Source organism: Mirounga leonina, unplaced genomic scaffold, assembly GCF_011800145.1.
Source record: "Mirounga leonina isolate KUSES-001 unplaced genomic scaffold, KU_Mleo_1.0 Mir_125, whole genome shotgun sequence".
Lineage (NCBI taxonomy): Eukaryota > Metazoa > Chordata > Mammalia > Carnivora > Phocidae > Mirounga > Mirounga leonina.
This window is the reverse complement of record NW_023270305.1, coordinates 12,564,384-12,579,814: the sequence shown is the minus strand read 5'-3', so window position 1 is coordinate 12,579,814 and position 15,431 is coordinate 12,564,384. Positions and strand designations below refer to the sequence as shown.

The window sequence follows — 15,431 nt, the reverse complement described above, 5'->3', positions numbered from 1 at the left end:
GCCAACTCTCCCTCCCAGCACAGAAATGAATGTCCTTGATCAAGCAGAAGGAAAGCCTTGTACGACGTCCAGCACCGCCCACTCCTCAGAACACTCAGCCTTGTTCTTCTCTGACAGTGTTGTCTGGGGGGAAGAGGACATTCTTAGTGGTGCTGTGGAATAGCTTTGGGGCAAAACTTCTCAAGACAGACGTGTGTACTGTATTTACCAGCTGCTGGCCCAGGCAGCTCATAGGACCAGGCACTTTCAGGAGTTTCATGGGAACAATATGGGAAGACCTTGGTTTTGTTCCCTTTTCTATTCTCTCTGTATATGACCAAGATTCACACACCTGTGCTTCCGCTCAGTGCCTCCATCCTCCAGCTCGGAGACTGAGGGTGCACAAGGCTGTGTAGTGCTTTATCCAGGAGCATTCTGGTCAGGTGCTTCCAAGCAATGCAAAAACAGACATTTCATTGCCTTTGCCTCCAAGGGCCTTTTTATCTTTCTTGTTTTACAAAAGAATAATGCACAAAAGATATGAATGGAAATCAAAACAAAGATTTACCCATAATTATACTACTAAGTGACCTTCCTTTTTGAAGAAAAAGATTGTGACATTTATTCTGAGCTCCACAAGCCAAGGAGGAAATGTGGGAGAATGTCTCTCTAACTGCCCTTCACCATTTTTTTTGCGGGCAGGCCAAGCGACTGTTTCTGATGACGAACACCGTCGAAGTCTAGAGGAAAATTCAAATGGTTATATTCTGGCATATTCTTTACTCCATACAGCATTATGACCAATGGGGGAAGACAAAGTAAAATGGTTTTGAACTACAGGGTTCTTTCTGAGACACCGCCCCCCTGCCCTGCCCACTATCATTGATGCCCTGGAAACACAGGCTGCTCTGTTTGGATGGATGGATGGATGGATAAATGGCACACATAATTATTTTATAGTTCAATGCAAACATCTGAGCTCTTACTACATACCAAAGATCTCTGCTGGATGCTAGGAAAAATAAAGATAATTAAGATACGGTCTGTGTCTTCAAGAGTGTCACAGATCTAGTGTAGAAAGAAAGAAATGACATTCGGTGTGACAAATAAATGACAAAAATAACAGCAGAGCATAAGATACAGTGGGGACCCAAAGAAGATGTGGCAGGAGGCTGCGGAGCTCTTGATTTTTTCAGCATCATCTTGGATGCTTCTGCTCTAGAACAAGTAGTGAGAAGACATCCTATTACAGGTACTCCTTTCTAAGGGATCTCTGCCAAGGTCTTTACAAATGTTCTTGTAATTTGGGGATTCTTCTTCATACAATTTATAAATGTTATTTAAAGTATTATCTACCTAAAAAGAAAGTTGGGACACAGAGCGAAGTCTTTCTCAATAAGCAGGAGGTGAAGCGTGGAGCTCTGCTAAATTAGAAGCTAAGACTCCTGCTTCCCAGGTGCTTGAATTTATCTGGGTCCTTCTGTAGGGTGATGACAAAGTCAGTATTTGAACCCAGATGCCCTAATTCTCAGATTTATAGTCAGACCACAGGATGTGCACTAGGGCACTGAGCTTAAAAGCCCTAGATATAAACCTACAAGGAAACCATGCCAAATCTACTCAAATATTCAGTTTGGAATTCTTCCCTTGCAGTGAAATTTGCTGATTGGCATAAGGCACACTAATTGCCACAAGGTACAAAGGCAGTGTTTCATCTCACATGAAGCTCTGTGAGCACCTGCTTAGGAGACAGTGGAGAGAAATGACTTCGACCACCTGCATAACCTTGAGCAAACTGTTGGACTTCCAAATCTCTGTGCCCTCAACTCAACCACAGAAAGAATGGCATCCACCACCCAAAGACAGTTCTGAGTTGAGATAATGAGTAGAATGACGTGGAATAAACATTGCTAAATGTCAGTAGGGCACAAGAATGTAGCATAGTATGTGCTATGGTGAGGGCTGGGAATTGTGTAAGATTGATGAATCACAGACCTGTACCCCTGAAACAAATATTACATTATATGTTAATAAAAAGAGAAAAAAAGAATGTAGCACAGTATAAGACTTGGCTAAAGGGGCCACATCTGCCCTCTTTGTGGTCTCTGAGATTTTCTTGTCTTTCTGGTACAGGGATGAAAAGGGACATGGTCACGGACTGCCAATCCATGGCTGGTCCTCTAGGAGACCAGAAAGCGCTCAACTTCATCAGCGTTAATGGCTGTCCCATCTCAGGGGCCCAATCTGGCAGGCAGATTTCACAGAGGCAGGGGTCTAGCTCACAGTATGGAAGCAGCTCTCTGGTTTTACATTGTTTTTACCAGACCCTGCCATCTAAGGCATTTAACAAACACAGTCTAAACATAACATTTCCATCCTTGTACCCCGGGATCATCAGTGTTTCTGGAGAAGTCGTGGGCATGCCCCAGAAGCATCCATTAGAATTGCTTGCATGGGGGTAATATCACCTTTGATAGGCATAGTGTTCTGCAATGGAAACACACTCAGCTAGACATTATCTCATTTGACCCCCTCAGCATACCCTCACTACATCAGGCAGACTGATTATCCCTATTTTACAGGGGAGGAAATGGGCTCAGAGGGAGGGGAACTGTCCAGGGTCCTATGGCTAGGAAGTAGCCATCTGGGACTGGGGCCCCTGTCCCACTCTCCCACACACCACTCAGTCCTGACCCACCCTTCAGAGGCAGTGATTGCCATATCCAGACTGGCTGGACCTGAAGACACGGAAGGAGTTTTAATTCACAGGAAAACTGTCGAGAAGCATGAGGTCCTCCTGCTAAAGAAGGTCCCCAGTCTCTGTTCTCCAGGCCAAGCACTGACCGTGGAGCCTGTCCTTAAGAACGCTGCCATCTAGGCATGTGTGTGACTCCGTGGTGGTCATGATAGCCCCCCTCTGCCCCCCTACCTGCCCCTGTCTCTGAGATGCATGCCCGTGCCTCCTTGATTCTCATGCCCTCACAGGCTCCTGTATCCTATCTTCCGGCGCCACCAACCTGCTCTCCTGGCTCCTCTCCTACTTACTTATCCACACCTAGGGCTTTCCCGGGGCCCTTGCTCTCCCACAAAACAAAACAATGATAAAGGAGGTAAGAAGGGTACCCAGAGGCAGGGGATCCCACCGAGAAGTGAGGGCTCCCAGATTCCGTGCTGACTGGCTTAGGCCCAAAGGGAAGGCACATCCCCCTCAGGGGTCCATCCCTGTCTTCTGCACTCCTCTGCACGGCCCAAATTGACATGCATGAGTGTGAGGTACAGTGAGCTCTGCAAAGGAAAGGCCTGGATTCTTGGAAACATTCAGAATATTTCAGGGCCGGTGCCGTGGCAAGGAGGCGGGGTGTCCGCACTCCACCTAGGTTGAAATCCCAGTCCTATCATATAACTGTGTAGCCATGGGCAGGTTACTAAACCTCTCAACGCCTCCATGTTCTCATTTCTAAAATGAAAATAATAATCCCTAACATAGTTTGGGGAAGATTGAGTCAGTTAATACATAAAAAGTGCTTAGACTACTGCTTGGCACACAGTAGGGCCCAGTGAATGGAAACTGAAGTAATAGTAATTGAACTGCTACTCAAAACACATTTAAGGCTGAAATACATAGAAGGTCAGGAGTTACAAGGTAGATAAAAAAGTTGACACCTAGCTTAGGAGTCACTCTTTGAATAAAGTTTTCCAGTGCCTTACTCTGTACCAGCCACTGTCCTATGCCCTAAAGAGGGAGTAGGGAGAGAGAGAAATGAGTTCCCTGTTTTCATGGAGCTGTTTTCATAGTGAGGGTATGCTGTTTTCCCTGTTTTCATGGCAGTAGGGAGAGAGAGAAATGAGTTCCCTGCCTTTCAAAGAGGCAGTAAGGAGAGAGAGAGATGAGTTCCCTGTTTTCACAAAGAACAGACCAGAGAAATACTAGATTGTGATAAATAGCTGTGCAGGGAGGTAAACAAAGGCACATGAATGGGAGTGACCAGTAACTGTAAAGGCAGGAATGGCTTCTCCAGGGAGCAACCTCTCTGAAGGCTCACATTCATCCGTGGAAGGAGAAATCACATCCATGAAGGGGGACAAGAGCCTCAGTGAGTCTTGGCTTATGGCAAACTAGGAAGGAAGCTGAGAACAGAGCCAGGGGCAATTTCAAGGTGAGGAATCAGAACCCACAAACTTGTATTTGGACAGGTCTCAGGGCTCTCCAGACTGGTATAGAGCAGATTAAGGGAACTACAGTTGCAAAAGAAAAATCTAATTTAGACCTAATTTAGATATTTATGAAATACCTCCTCTTTTTGGAGGAACTCAGGGAGGATTTTCTTTCAGATCTCAGCATCTCAAAAAGCTGTTTGGGGCCTAGGCAATTGAATAAAAAAAAAAACCATATCTACAGATGCTATGAGTCTTGCAAATGACTTTTCCCCTCTTTTTTGGCCTACAGGAAGCTCAAAACTGAATTTCCTGTGGAAAACTCAAAACTGAATTTGCAACAGGGCCTGCTGGTAGGCACTTTTTTTTCCCCCCTGAAATAACTTTATTCTCGGCTTTTTTTCTGTATAATTCTTAGATTTTAATTGCTTTGATCTCTTTATTTATTGTAATGCAGGTATGTGTACATGTGTATATGTGTTATATAAAGTATAGGCTCCAAATCATCTTTAGAACAAGTTAGATTATAATAACTTTACAGCCGTAAGGAATTTAGCACCTATTTCAAAATAAACTATTTTCTCTTTCTTTAAAATTTTTTAAAAAAATTTTTGAGAGAAAAAAATAAACTATTTTCTATACGTGCTTATATAACCCACATTTATGTAGCATGGGAATTTTTTTTTAAGTTTCAATTCCCTTCCCCCCGCCCACCCCCAGTCCTACCACTTTTTTTAAAAGGGGCAAACATTTCCCACTGGAAGTGCACAATTGTAAATGGTCCAAAGCTTCTCACTCCTTCGGCAACTACCTGGGGCCTCAACAACTATCTCTGCTTTTCTTCATTTTCACTTCATCCCCCCCCCATTCTGCACAGTGGCCCCAGTGCCCCCAGCTTCATTTCCCTAAAAGATCAATTGTGCAAATCAGCCTTTTGGCAGTTTAAAATCTTCAATGGCTCCGAACGCTCATAGAGATCATTGAACAGCCCTTATCTTGACAAAATCTCCATCAAGTCATTCTCCACCTAACCTCTGCCCAAACCCAGGAAGCCCCCGCCCCTAATTCTCTCTGGAAAGGTCTCTTTCCCCACATCTGTGAGCCTTCTCACCCTGGTGCCTCCACCTGGCACACCCTTACCCCCTTCTCCATCCAGCCTTCAGACCCCATCTAAAGTCTTCCCAAAAGGCTCCACCTCACAGCGGTGTCTTCCACCTGGAGGGACTGCTGGCTGAACATCTAATGAGTAACTCCTGGATCCTGCAACACTGTGCAACTTTACTGAATCTACCTTTGTATCATTTAGTCTTGCACGTTTTATAACCTGGTTACCTACTGAAATTGGAATCTTCTTGATGGAAAGGGCTTCTCTATGTTTTTGCATCCCCCTTGATGCCCTTTGGAGGATCGTATGTAGCTGACACTCCAGAAATACTTGACAGTGTATATCTATTTCCCTTCAAAACACAAAGTGTAAAGCAAATGACAGGCAAGTAGTTAATACCTTCAATAAATAAAGCAGTCACTGGTATGAAAATTCACTAAAATGCAAATAGTTAAAAAACATAAGGAGTGTTTGACCACTAGAAATAAAGAATACAAATTAAAATGACAACTCTTCTATCAAATTAGCACAGGTTGGGGGGAATCTCAATATTTAATGCTTTTGAGAGTACAGGGGGTTAGGTACTCTCAAAACTACTAGTGGGATTATAATTGATACAAACTGAAAATAATTTGACAATATGTAACAAATATTTTAAATGTTCCTATACCTTGATCAACCCATTTGGAGAGCTGCTAGGGAAATATTCTAAAATTCAGAGAAAGCTTTGGTACCCTTCCTAGGGTTATAATACTGTATGTACAACCTAAATGTACAAGAAGGAAATTATACTTCCAGTCAGTAGACTGTTACATAGCCATTAAAAATGGCAGCTATTAACTTGGGTGGGGGGAGGGGGGAGGAATGCTTATATTTCAATATTAAAGTAGAAAATATATAAAATTAGATATAAAATTATGTAAAATGAATAATTCTAACCACATAAACAAATGCATGAAGGAAAGGTATCAAAACAGTAAAAGCAGTTATACTTGTTTATAGTTTACTATGTTTTCCAGATTTTCTAGAAGGATTGGATGACTACCAGGAAAAAACAAGATGATTTTCAAATTAGATTTTTCTTTGTTGTTGTTGTTGTTTGATATAAGGAACAGTCTCACAGCACTGATACTAAGCTTATGGGACATACATTCTTGTTTCTCCCTGGCTTTTTTATTAAGAAACAGAGAGGAGAGAGTTGAGGAAAGGGAAGGAAAAAGTGGGGGCAGCTCTCTTATCCTGATTAATCTCTGCAGTGAGGTGGGCGGACATTGTCATCTTTGTAGAGCCAGGAAAAAGGCTCAGAAAGGCTCAGGTCCAAGGTTGCCTGAAGGGCAGAGTCAGGGTTCAGACCCAGGCTATGGGGCCCTCGGTGCTCCCTCACCCTCCCACCCAGGGTAACCCAGCCAGGATGGGGCAAGAAATCACAAGGAAAGGGCAAAAGGTGAGTACAAAATCCTAGTGGTTATTCATATAATAGTATTTTTTTAAAACATCGGTTTTAGTGTGTAGCATTGTGGACAGTGTTTTCCCTCCTCTTTTTTCTAGACTTTCTGTAAAGTAATATTAACTTTCTACTTTCACACATGGGCAGAAAGAAAACTGCCTTTGGATTCACTGAACTGTGAGCTGCAAGGAGATCCTGCCCCGCTTCTGAGAAGACTAAAGGAGTTGGGGGGGAAGGGGGGTAAGGGGAGGCAGGACACACAGCTCCTGTCCCAAGCCAAACACCGCACCATAGGGCTGCAGGAACCTCAAGATTTGGGGGAGGAGGTTGCAGCCTGTGCGCATGTGCGTGCCTGGGTGTGTGTGTGTGTGTGTGTGTGGGTGGGTGGGTGGGTGGGTGGGTGTGTGTTGTAGGAGTTGCCTGTGATGGGGAGCAGCAGGAGCTGTGGGGATTTCTGCAACAGTGAGCCTTGCACCTCAGAGGGAGTCAGCTTCACCCTGCAGCTACTCCACACCATCCACACGGGTTGCACACTTTACAGAGAGGTGTCCGCCATGGCTCACTTCTCTACAGTCCGCATTCTCAATCACAAAGCATGAAGAAAGGCAAATGTTGAGGATGAGGCAGGACCTAGAGGTGAGCAGCTTTTGTTCTAGTGGGATCGGGCTCTATGGACTGTATGTGGTTCTGGGGAAATTCTGTCCAGTCGTTCTCCATGGCCCACTGCCCTCATCCTGGAGGGTAGCATTTCTCAGAGAGCTCTGTCTCACCTCAGTGGGCAAGTGGGACACTCCTAGGCAGGAGAGCTGTGGCTCCATCCCAGGAGAGAGGAATAGGGAAACTTAGTTATACAATTCAAACACAAAGAAACATTAAGGGGAACCCTTTTCTTCCCAGAAAATGTGCCTACGATTATTCTACCCCAGTACCAAGTGCTTTTATTTTTCCAGCTACTTTATCAACCTGTGTTCCTAGGTATAAACAAGACTGTGGGAAGTCACCTGAGCCCCTCTGGAGAGCCATTTCCAGAAAGTGACAGGGATTTAGGAATGAGTGCGTGGTAAGGAGGCAGCGGGGGTGAGTTTGGCAAAGGGAAAGCAGCACTAGTTCAGGGGCTTGAGTGGCTAGTGAAGGCAGATGATCTGTGTGGTTAAGCTGGGGTGGGAAGTGATGCAAACAGCCATCTCAGGAGCTGGCAGAGAGGAAGAGAGAAGGGTAAAGGCCCAAGAGGATCTGAAGGGACGAGGCTCTCAAGCAACCTGTCTTGTGAGTGCAGAACCTCTTGACGCACTGTTACACCCGCTGCCCAGCTTTGAGGCTCACCACAGACTCGGGAGGCATAGATGGGCACTCTACCAATTCATACCGAGATGTAATTTCCAGAGATGACCCCACTTGTCTGTGGTCACATAGCCATGAGCTGGCTCTTCGACTGAGATGGGCTGACTCCAGTTCTAAGATTTTTTCTGTCCCAAATAGCACTGTGTCCTCTAGCCAAGACAAGGGGCCCTTATTCTTCCACAGACAGAAGGAAGGGGAGGGAGGAGACTGAGGAACGCAGCAAGACTGAGTTGTCAGGGGCTGAGGTAAGGTGAGGAGGAGGGAAGAGGGGAGCTGAGGGAGATCTGTCCCAGATCTCCAAGCAGCTGAGAGGTGGCAACGGGAGTCAGGTTTTACAAATTCAGAGTGTGATCAAGTCACCCTGGTGGGTGGTCAAGGGACACATCCACCTAAAGCTTAGGTGACTTTTGACTATACATGGGGGCCTCACAGCCCATCAGTCAATAAAATCCCTCATGGCATTTTCCTAATGAGCATTTACCCAAGGCATTGAGGGGGGAGGGGCACTGAGCTAGGAAGCCTGTTTTCATTTTCCCCTGTTCCATCTAACTTTGTCAACTCGGGCAAATCACTTGGAAAATAGGGGAAAACAAGAACCAAATATAAGAAGTCTGGCTCTGTGCCTTCCCAACCTCTCAATCCACTTCTTTTTTCATCACTCTCTTGACTGCCGGGGAGCAAATGATTGTAAGTATCACATGGACCCTTTCTTTTCACGAAATTCAAGAAAATACTGAAATCCAGGCCACTGAGGCCTCCCCTTGGAGAGCGGGCTCCCTTTTACACCTCCTAAGACAAGGCTTTGCACTAAGCAAGACTCAGTAATAATCTCCCCACCAGCATTGGTGTGACTTTGCTTTGCTGCAGACAACTGCCCAGAGGATTCCTTCTTTATAATCTTTCTATGAATGATTTAGGAGTAAGTACCATCTCTGTTTGCATCTGGAGGAATAAAAACATAACAGAGAAATGAAAAAGCTGTGGTGTATCCAAAAATAACACCCAGATATGCTGGCTTCCCAGTTCACCTCTCTGTACCAACCAACTCCTCCTTGATCTGCTTCACACAAGAGAGGCAAACTGGGACCCCCAATGTCCAGATATCCCGGATCAGTTATGAAACTGTCTCAGACTAAATGCAATGAGGTGGCCCAGCAGAACTAGGGTTCCTAATTCTTCCCCATTCTGATGGGCCTGGTCCTAACTCCTTCCCCACTGCAGGTGCCCTGCAGTCACATGCTCTTGTCAAGTGATCTGCAGTTTCAGGCTGCATACTCCGCAGAAAAGAATAGGGGGGAAAATAGAAAGAAAATACGGCTTTCTCCTGAGAACCTCACAACCTCCCAGCTTATAAAGCAACCACCTTGTTACCTTCCTGCAGAGTCCCCACTGGCCAGGAGAACACGCTCTCAGATCAACCTCCCCTCCTTTTGGTGCATCCAAGAGAAATCATACTTGCTGAGGGGATCTGCTGATGTCTCAACCTGGTTCAAAAATGCAGATGTGTGACCACAGGACAGGAAAGGACACTGATGAAACGGCTGAATGTCTCTCTCTCTCTCTCTCGAAATAGTGAGGCCCACTGATTGCGGAGCCTTTGTACCATGCTTAGCTTCCTCTGCGTCCACCAAACTTTGTGACTCACAGTCTGTTTGCAGAGTGAGGCAGCTGAGAGGGCCTCAGTGGTGGGTTAAATCGGGAACTCGCTCTTCTCCCAACACTCACCCCTCAGGTGCCACCTGAGCTCCTACCTGGCAGTGCGGTTGGGAGGTGATCACAGCACCAGTGTTTTGGCTGGTCCTAGATAGCTGCCAGAACCCAGGACCTGGGTCTTGATGGACTTATGTCCATCGGGATCACATCTCTCTCTCATTCTCTCTCTCTTTAACACACACACCCAGGCACACACAAACACCCCAGCTCAGAGCGTCTGGAGGCTCTGTAAGGCAGCTGTGCTCCAGTGCTCCATTCATTAGAGATACAATGTGAGACCCAAAGCGCTCTCTTTTCTTCACCCACACTGCCTCTAAACCAGAGAAATGCCTGGCAAATGTTTAAAGCAGAACTGTGCATCAGTAGGGTCTGGCTAACTGTTGCACATCAGTTGAGGGGATGGCTGGGGAAGGGAGGAAGAGAGACTGGGGAAGTGGGGGGGGGGGAGCAGCCAGAAGGTGGCCGACTCCCCAGAGCTGCGCTGTACCCTCAGCAGCGTCTCCTCCCTTCATCACTGCCGAGGGCAAATCTGGAAGTTAGGGAACCTGGGACCCGCGGGCGGCAGGGGCGGACAGAGGCCACGTCCATCCAGGGGCGGCGACAAGAGACTCCCAGAACTGGCTCGCGCCCCAGCCCTCTGCACCGGCGCCGCCCCCCTCATCCTCGGAGCCCGGCGTACGCAGGCAGCGAGCTCTCCCGGCAATCCCAGACCCGCTTCCCGCATAAAACTCCCCAGCGCAACCCGCTTTTGTGAATTCTGCGAACGCTGTCACAAGACCACCTCCACCAACGCTGCCTCCCTGCGCGGCTCCGAGGGAGACCCGCTCTCCCCACAACGCAGCCGCTCGGGATCACCCCAGCCCCCCGCCCCCTGACGCACCACCGCCCACCCGCCCCACGCCGGCAAACGACCCGCCCGCAGGACTTCCGAGGACTCCAGGGTCCCCGGCCTTAAGCATCTTTGTCCTCTCAGCGCAGCCGCGCGCGCACAGAGCGACAGAAAGAGCCCAGCCGGGCACCGAGTCCGCGCCCCCTGGCCTCGCCGGGCCCCGCAGGGGGACAATGGTCCGCGCCCCGCAAGTTTGCGAGCCCGGAGGCAGAGCCCTCCTTACCGTACATCTCCGCGGGGCGAGCGCCTCCCGGGAGGCCGCGTCGCCGTGTCGCCTGCAGCCAGCACCGGCGGCGCCTGCCTTTCATTCACAGCCTGGGCGGCGGATGGCGGCTGCCGGCGGAGGCCGGGGCGGGGCGGGAGCGGGAGCGAGGGCGGGACGCGGAAGGGCCGGAGCCGGGAGTCGCGCGCCCATTCAGCCGCCCAGGCTGAGCGCGGCCGCCCTCCGCTCGGGTTGCTGGGCAGGGCCGCGCCGGGAGGGGAGGAGGCTATGCTAAGGAGGCGTCCCTCCCCCTGGCTCGGCCACTGCCGGGCCGCCCCGACCCCCCGGCCCCGCCCCGCCCCAGGAAATTCCCGCCCTCCTCCTGCAGCGGCCCCGGCAGCCTCCCCAGAAGCCCGAACCCCAAGAAGCGCCTTTCCCAGCCTGTCGCTCCCAGGTTCTGGGAGGCGCGTTTTCCAGCTGCAGCGTTCTTCGGGGGAGTCGCCCCCCCAAATTCCCTGCCCCTGTCGGAATGCGCAGGCCGACAGCTGACATCGCCCCTAACCCGTGGGCCCCGAGGGTCAGCAGGGGCTCCTGAAGCTGCAGGTGTACCCTCCCTCCCCCCCCCCATTTGTCCAGGATGCGTAGGCTGAGCCAGGGGACGCAAGGAAGAGGGACTGAGGAATAACTCTCCTCCCTTCCTTGGCTCCTTAGCGAAGCCCCATTCTCTAATTAAGAACTCCGCTGTGGCCCTCCCCGCCAGTCTCCTGCCGGCTGGGTGCTTGCTACCAGAGAGCGTCCTTCCTGGGACAGGTACGCGGGAAACGCACCCCACCCCACCCCCTCAGTCCTGCAGGAAGCCCGCTTGCTTTTCCTCTCCCAGATTATTTCGTGTGATTCACAATTTTTGCGCCCAGGATCCTCTCTACTTGTGCCCCCAGGCCGACTTCACCCTCTGTGACCACGTGAGAAACAGACCTAAGGCAGAAGACTCACGCCCCACACCCTGATGATATCTTCTGGCCCCGCCCAGGGGTTCCCTAAGGCTTCTCCATCCAGCCTCCTCTGCACCTCACACATTCACCTGGCCTTCCTTTCAGCACCTATTCCTTAGTTTCTCCTCTTACCCCATGGTTGAGGTTTTTGTCCCTAACATATTCTACAAGTAGCAGTGAGGGAGGTAACAACCTTAAAGATGGCGTGATGTCTCCCATTGTACAGAAGAGGAAACTGAGATGGTTAAATCTGTGTTCTTCCTAAATACTGAGCTGCGTGTCTGCAGGCCAGTCATCTACCCTCTCTGAACCTCAGCTTCCTGCAGGACTATTCGGAAGTTTATATAAAACCTACATGAAAGTACACGGTGGGCACTCACACAGTTATTTTCTTTCTTCCCTTCCTCACCCAAGGCAGGGAACAGAACTGGAGGGAGAATCCTGGTTGCTGGACTCTTGGAACAGTGCTCTCTCTTTTGTACCCCAAGCTCATGTTTCTTATTTCTCTCTGGCCTCACCATCTCCTCCTACTCCCTTGCTGTTTCCAGGGTTTTTTGTTTTGTTTTGTTTTGTTTTTTCCTGTTCCTTTACCTCTTTAATTCTCTTAGCAGCACATGTGAGTGCTGGAGGCCCCCCGGGAAAACCTGGGAGGGTTCCCGGATCTCACATTTAGTCTAGACCCTCAGATGACTTACAAAGAAGCTCTATCTCTATTCTCCAGTTTTAGGAGGTCAGGTGACTTTGAGATCTGCTGAGAGTTACACCTGAACCAGGGCAGAAGGGAGAATTTGGAATCAAGCTTGGTCTGGACACCTGGAGATACTCCCAGCTCACAGTTCAATTCAGCACAAACTATACTCATTAAACGCTGGTGCCTGCAGCAGAGTGGCAAATGCACTGTCTTCATGGAGTGAAATGGCAGGTGTTACTTCCATATGAGGAAGTTGGGTGGGGGCACAATCTTCTGGCTCACAGTTTGTTTTTTTCTTTTTTAAGATTTTATTTATTTATTTATTTGAGAGAGAGAGAGAGAGAGCGCATGGCAAAGCACAGGGGCATGAGCAGGGGGAAGGGTAGAGGGAAGGGGAGGGAGAGGGACAAGCAGACTCCCCACTCAGCACAGAGCCTGATGCAAGGCTCCATCTCATGACCCTGAGATCATGACCTGAGCTGAAATCAGATGCTTAACCGACTGCATCACTCAGGTGCCCCAGGCTCACGGTTTCAATATAAGGGCAGAAACCAAGAGTCCCAATATCCAGAATAGTATGCCCATGAAAAGACATTAAGCAGCTATCAGCTATTTAGGTGAACTGTGGTAAGGAGGAAAAGTCAGAATTGAGATTTCTATCCTAACTAGATTCGTTCTGTATCTGCAGACCCAAAACATGGTGATGAATATGGCAGGAAGGAAAACGGAGAAGAAATAACATTTACTGTGTGTGCATTATGCGTTGGGTTCTGGGTCAGACACTTTACACAGTTTATCTCGGCCAACACTCTCAGCAACCTTGCAAGGTCAGTAGTGCTAGTCCCATTTTGCAGCTGGGAAACTGAGGCCCAGAGAGGTGAGATGACTCTAGTAAATATCAAGCAGGGATTCAAGCCCAGGACACTCTTCCCGGACCCATTTTCTTCCCACCACACTGTGATGCCTTGCAGTCCACACTGATATACACAGAACAACTGCATTTTAAATTGAGTAGTTCTTCACAGTCCAAAGAATACATCTGTATTTCACCCCCGCCCCCCATTATTTGGGTTTGGAGGGTAGAGTGGAGAGGGTCTCAAGCTAACCAGACCAAAGCAGGTGCTCTAATTTTCACCCCTCCTAGGCCATCAGCAGTGGACTCCTGTGGCATTAGAGGCTCCAGAGCCTAGAGGCATCATGGGACCCAGTCAGTCAGGCTGGAGGAACTAAGCCTAAGGAAAAGTTATTCTTCTTTAGCCAGAGTGCACCCTGGATAACATAATCACTCTGAGCAAATGTGCTTAGCTGCAACAGCTCAATGATCCCCTGTGCTATGGGCGAGCACCACAATTTCCAGAGTTTTCATATGGACCAAAGGCCAAATTTCCCCACATTTCAGAGAAAGGGGGGCTTAGAAGTGGGAGGCAATCCACAACTATGGCATAAAAACCAGGACCCTTACTTGCATCCTGGGCCCTAGCATAACACCAGGCCTGTCCTTCTGTCCAGGAGCCTGGCTTGTGATGCTCCACCCTCACACAGCTAGACACAGCTCCACCGTGTCTGCTCAGGAGCCTCTAATCGCCCCATCAGCTGCACAAACAGCTCTTGCTCTGGGCACCAGCCTTGACCAGCCACCAGCTTTAAAGGGCCTTCCGGAGGGAGGCAAAAGGAAAGAAGATGACAGCCCTAGGGGATGGAGCTTCAGAGAAAAAAAATGATGAAGCCTAGAGAAGGGTCCAGGGAGAATCAGAGGGGAGAGTGTGCCCCTAAGGTTGTCACATAGCTGATTAGCTGTGAAGCCCAAAATAGAACTCAGGATTCCTGACTCCGGGCCTGGTGACTTGAACCCCTGGCACTTCTCCCTTGAAGCAGGTATCTTGACCTACTTCTCAGAAGCCGCAGGGAAAGAACAGCCTGTAAAAACAATGCCCAAGTATAGGAGCAGGTGGGTATCCAAGGGCTGGAGAATGCATCTCCACAACACAGGAAACAGCCCACGAGCCGGGTCAGTAGGACGTGCTCTTGGCCAGGTTCCTGGAATTTGCCTTGGGCTGCAGGAGGGACACAGGGGGACAGGGCAGCCGGCTGCTAAGAGATCAGTGCTTGAGCGTCTGGGTACAGAAGGCTGCTACAGACAGATTTCCCCTCTAAACCAGACTTTACCAGAGAGTGAGTGAAGTTTGAGGTATCGATTATTGACATATCAAGGATGAAAAGTACTAAGCAGATTCTCCTGGTCACTGCCCTCTCCACTGTCTCTGGTTCACCCTGTGTTTATCCTCCAGAGCAGAGCCAGCTTCCCTTCATTAGCTGCTGCTGCCTGTGGTCCCTGAAGAAGAAGCTCCTTTCCCACGTGAAGTTCAAATCCATGTCCACTCGCTTCTAGTAAAAAGCTCAGGGATTATGACGCCCTTTGCCCTGACTCTTCTGTCCTTTCACTCTGTCCTTGTTCCCAGCTGTCAGGAGCCACCTGTTCCCCACCCATCACCTCCCATCTCCAGCCTGTGGGATGCTTGCTTCCACTGGGACACACTGAAAGACTTGGAGGCCCATGCATCATGTTCATCCATTGAAAGGCATGACTTAGAAGAAAGAAGGACATGGCAAGTGAAGGGCTGGTCAGACAGATGATCTCAGAAGGTCAGGTTCCAGACCTTGGCTAAGGAGACCTACATGGCACCACAGCCAGAAGGAACAGGTTTGCTCAGAGCCTGGCCAATCTGTTCAAAGCATGGTTTAAGAGAGTGGGAGAGGGAGAAGCAGGCTCCCCGCTGAACAGAGAGCCCGACACAGGGCTCGATCCCAGGACCCTAAGATCATGACCTGAGCTGAAGGCGGACGCTCAACCAACTAAACCATGCAGATGCCCCTGAAATCAATATCTTGAAGAGATGTCTGCACTGCCATGCTCATT

General features: G+C 49.1%; 1 protein-coding gene across 3 annotated transcripts in view; it reads right to left on the bottom strand.

The window, feature by feature from the left end:
* EFR3B (EFR3 homolog B) overlaps positions 1-10,973 on the bottom strand; it is an 88,538-nt gene extending 77,565 nt beyond the window's left edge. For all 3 annotated transcript variants that reach the window (XM_035000703.1, XM_035000705.1, XM_035000706.1), the window contains exon 1: positions 10,853-10,973. In XM_035000703.1, coding sequence (XP_034856594.1) covers positions 10,853-10,937 — 85 coding nt within the window. In that variant the 5' untranslated portion in view covers positions 10,938-10,973. The remainder of the gene's footprint in view (positions 1-10,852) is intronic.
* Positions 10,974-15,431: the final 4,458 nt, after the last annotated feature.